Source organism: Homalodisca vitripennis, unplaced genomic scaffold (genome assembly GCF_021130785.1).
Source record: "Homalodisca vitripennis isolate AUS2020 unplaced genomic scaffold, UT_GWSS_2.1 ScUCBcl_3801;HRSCAF=9557, whole genome shotgun sequence".
In the NCBI taxonomy this organism is placed as follows: domain Eukaryota; kingdom Metazoa; phylum Arthropoda; class Insecta; order Hemiptera; family Cicadellidae; genus Homalodisca; species Homalodisca vitripennis.
In genome coordinates, this window is record NW_025779968.1 from 113,732 (window position 1) to 117,059 (window position 3,328).

At 38.8% G+C, this 3,328-nt stretch overlaps 1 protein-coding gene across 1 annotated transcript; it reads left to right on the forward strand.

Moving 5' to 3' along the window:
• The first annotated feature begins 1,775 nt into the window (after positions 1–1,775).
• Positions 1,776–2,180, forward strand: LOC124372712. The gene has a single exon (XM_046831123.1). It carries the CDS (start codon positions 1,776–1,778, stop codon positions 2,178–2,180), a length of 405 nt encoding a protein of 134 aa, XP_046687079.1.
• Positions 2,181–3,328: the final 1,148 nt, after the last annotated feature.

The window sequence follows — 3,328 nt, forward strand, 5'->3', positions numbered from 1 at the left end:
TAGGTTTCACCCGTACCATTTCCCCCTGGTTCAATCACTTGAACCAAATGACCTTGAGAAGAACGTTCTATCGATGGCTCCTAAACAAAGACAATGAAGAGTATCACTTTTTCAAAAAATATTGTGGACAGATGAAGCCAGTTTTACAAGAGAGGGTGTTTTCAACTCCCATAACATGCATGTTTGGGCTACAGAAATCCTAGAGCTATGAGAGATCATCTATTCAGCATCGGTTCACAATAAACGTGTGGAGTTGATACCGTTGACAAAATGAAAGGTTAGTACTCAGTGTCTAGGATCAGCTAGAGATGGCCACTGAGAATACTTTTTACATTACTAGATATTGCTGGAATCAACTCTCAGATTATTCTCAGTAGCAATAATAACAGCAAACCTTTACGCAGAAAATACTTAAAAGACCTGGCGTCTGATCTCTCTAAGGGTTACATGGCTTCTAGAGTTCAAAAGGATGGAATTCACACAGATCTCCGTATGAGGATTCAGCAGCATGGCACCCCAGAAGACCAAATACGTCCTGCCTCTCAAGCAACAACCTACAGGACGAGTCAAGTGTGCATATTGCCCAAAAAAGAAAAACCGGAAGACTTAATTGAGGTGTTGTGTGACATGCCATAACGCTATATGTGGGGAACACACGGTTTCAATGTGTCGCTTCTGCCACACAAATGAGCAAGAGGCAGATGATGAGGAGGATATGGAGTAGGACAATTTTAAATTTTGATTTAAATCTAGTAAATTAAGTGTTTTTTAAACTCAACTTTAATTTATTATATACATTTGTTGTAGACTCTAAGATAGTTATGTATTTTAGTAAAGTTGCGAAACCACCTTATATTTAGTTTTTTTTTACCCTTACGCTTTATACTAATTAAAACGTAATTAAACAAGTTCTTGTTTTTATGGAAACAAGAATACACAAAAGGGTAATTAATATTGGTGTTACCACTAGGCTTTACTGCAATCAAAAATTGTAGTTTAGATGCAATAAATTGTATCATATTATTAAAATACATGTACCTGTTATACGAAATAAAGTACAAAAGAAAATTAAAAAAACACAACTAAAATAATTAAAACGAAATATTACCAAATTTAAACTGAAAATACAGCTGGTGAGCGCAGCGCTCACCCGCGACCAACCGCGTTACGGAGTAGTGCGCGACCAACGGAGGGTTAATGTGGCTCCAAGAGGGAAAGTGCCAACTCGAAACACCATTTTGCTGTGGGTGGGTAACTTTAAAGCTACCGGTTCAGCTTTAAAACGAAAATCAACAGGTCGTCCAAGGTCAGCCCGGACGCCAGAGAACGCCGAGAGAGTGAGAGGAGCTGTGGAAGCCAGTCCTCGGCGGCCTGCACGTAAACAAGCTGCAGCTCTGCAGATGTCTGACCGCTCGGTAAGAAGAATATTAAGGTACGACCTGCATTTTCATCAGTACAAAATGGCTATCGTGCAACAGTTGAAGCCCAGTGATTATGCAAAACGCATTGAATTTTCAGAGCAAATGATTGATTTGCTTACAGATGAAACAATTCTCATTATGAGCGACGAAGCTCATTATCATTTGAATGGTTATGTTAACAAACCGAATTTCCGATATTGGTCAGAAAACAATCCAGAAGAACTGCATGAACGACCTCTTCACAGTCCCAAGGTCACTGTGTGGTGTGGCGTAACAAAAAATTGTGTTATAGGCCCATACATTTTTGAAGAGAACGGTCTAACTGTAACCGTCAATTCACAACGATAACTGACCATGTTGAAAAACTTCCTGATCCCCGAAATACGCATAAATCGCTTCAACCGCCACAGAATTTGGTTCCAGCAGGATGGCGCAACTGCCCACACAGCCAATGTGGTAATAAACTCCTTAAGAAGAAAGTTTCGTGGCCGAGTCATCTCGCGTTTCGGGGACATTGCGTGGCCACCTCGCTCCCCGGATCTCAGCATCTGTGACTTCTTCTTGTGGGGACTGCTGAAATCTAGAGTATACACAAACAAACCCCGCACATTGTACGAACTGAAGGAAACCATACGTCAAGAAATAGCCAACCTCTCTCCTGAAATGTTAGGGGAAATGTTTGACAATTTCAGTACAAGATTGGAAGAATGCATCGCCAAAAACGGACATCATTTAAAAGACGTTATATTCAAATCTTAAACGGATCAACTCGCCCTTTTTTGGCTATTTTTATAAATGTTCATAAATACCAATCTGAAATCTGCAATCAAACACTTTGTACCACTTTAAACGTTTGAGTTGTTTACATTATAAAACCGTCATATCATTTTGCCGCTCCCTGTATAACTTTTCTACTGTCATTATTGCCATGAATCCGGACTGAGGTTTGTCCTTGTTGCTGTGAACTTGTTATTGATGAAGGAATCGACTGTGATGGTCCGTGTTTTCTCTGGTTTCACCCTGAATGTATGAAGATAAGTAGAACGGATTATCTAATATTATCGAGAGATGAAAAAAATAAATGGAACTGTGATCGTGTGAATTGTGATTAAACCTTTAAAATCCCTCTTTGGTGTCTAGCAATGTTGCTGATCTACTTGCCAAAGATTCATCATTGCCTACCACGGATGACTTGAAATTGGAGGTAAATGAGGTAGTAAAAAAATGTTGATAGGCTTTCGAAGCAAATATCAGAATTTGAAATCCGCATAACGAAGACTAAAGAAAAAAATTACCAGTTTGGAGATTTCGTTTGAGCAGCTTTCTCAAAAAGTTAATCAAGATGCTGTGGTACCCGAATTACTGTTCGGTGAGCTAATTAAATTACCGTAATAGAAGAGCTAGGAATATCGTAGTTTTCAATGTCCCTATAACTGAAAGCGGCTTTAGAGACTCTAAAATGTCTCTTGACAAGGCTTTTATTAAGAAAATCTTAGCTAGCTCTTCTCTGAATCAAGACAATGTCATCTCCGCCTTTACCATTTTCTCCTTGGTAAAGGGTCACAAAGTGGTCCACCTCCTATTAAATTAATTCTTAAATCGAGTGAAATGGCTATGAACTTACTAAGAAACTTCAGGGCGGCAAATGATGATCATATCCTCTCAAATATATCTCTTAGCAGCGATAAAACGTTTATGGAGAGAAACTACTTCAACAAACTTATAGAGAAGAACTGGACAAGAGAGTGAAGGATGGCGAAGACCTTACAATAAAGTACACAAATGGAGTTCCCAAAATTGTTAAATGTCAAAAAACTAGTTTATTCCAGCGGACCTTCCGATTTATGTCTATATTATCAAAATGCTAATGGTATTAAATCCAAATCGAATAATCTAAGGCTTAAACG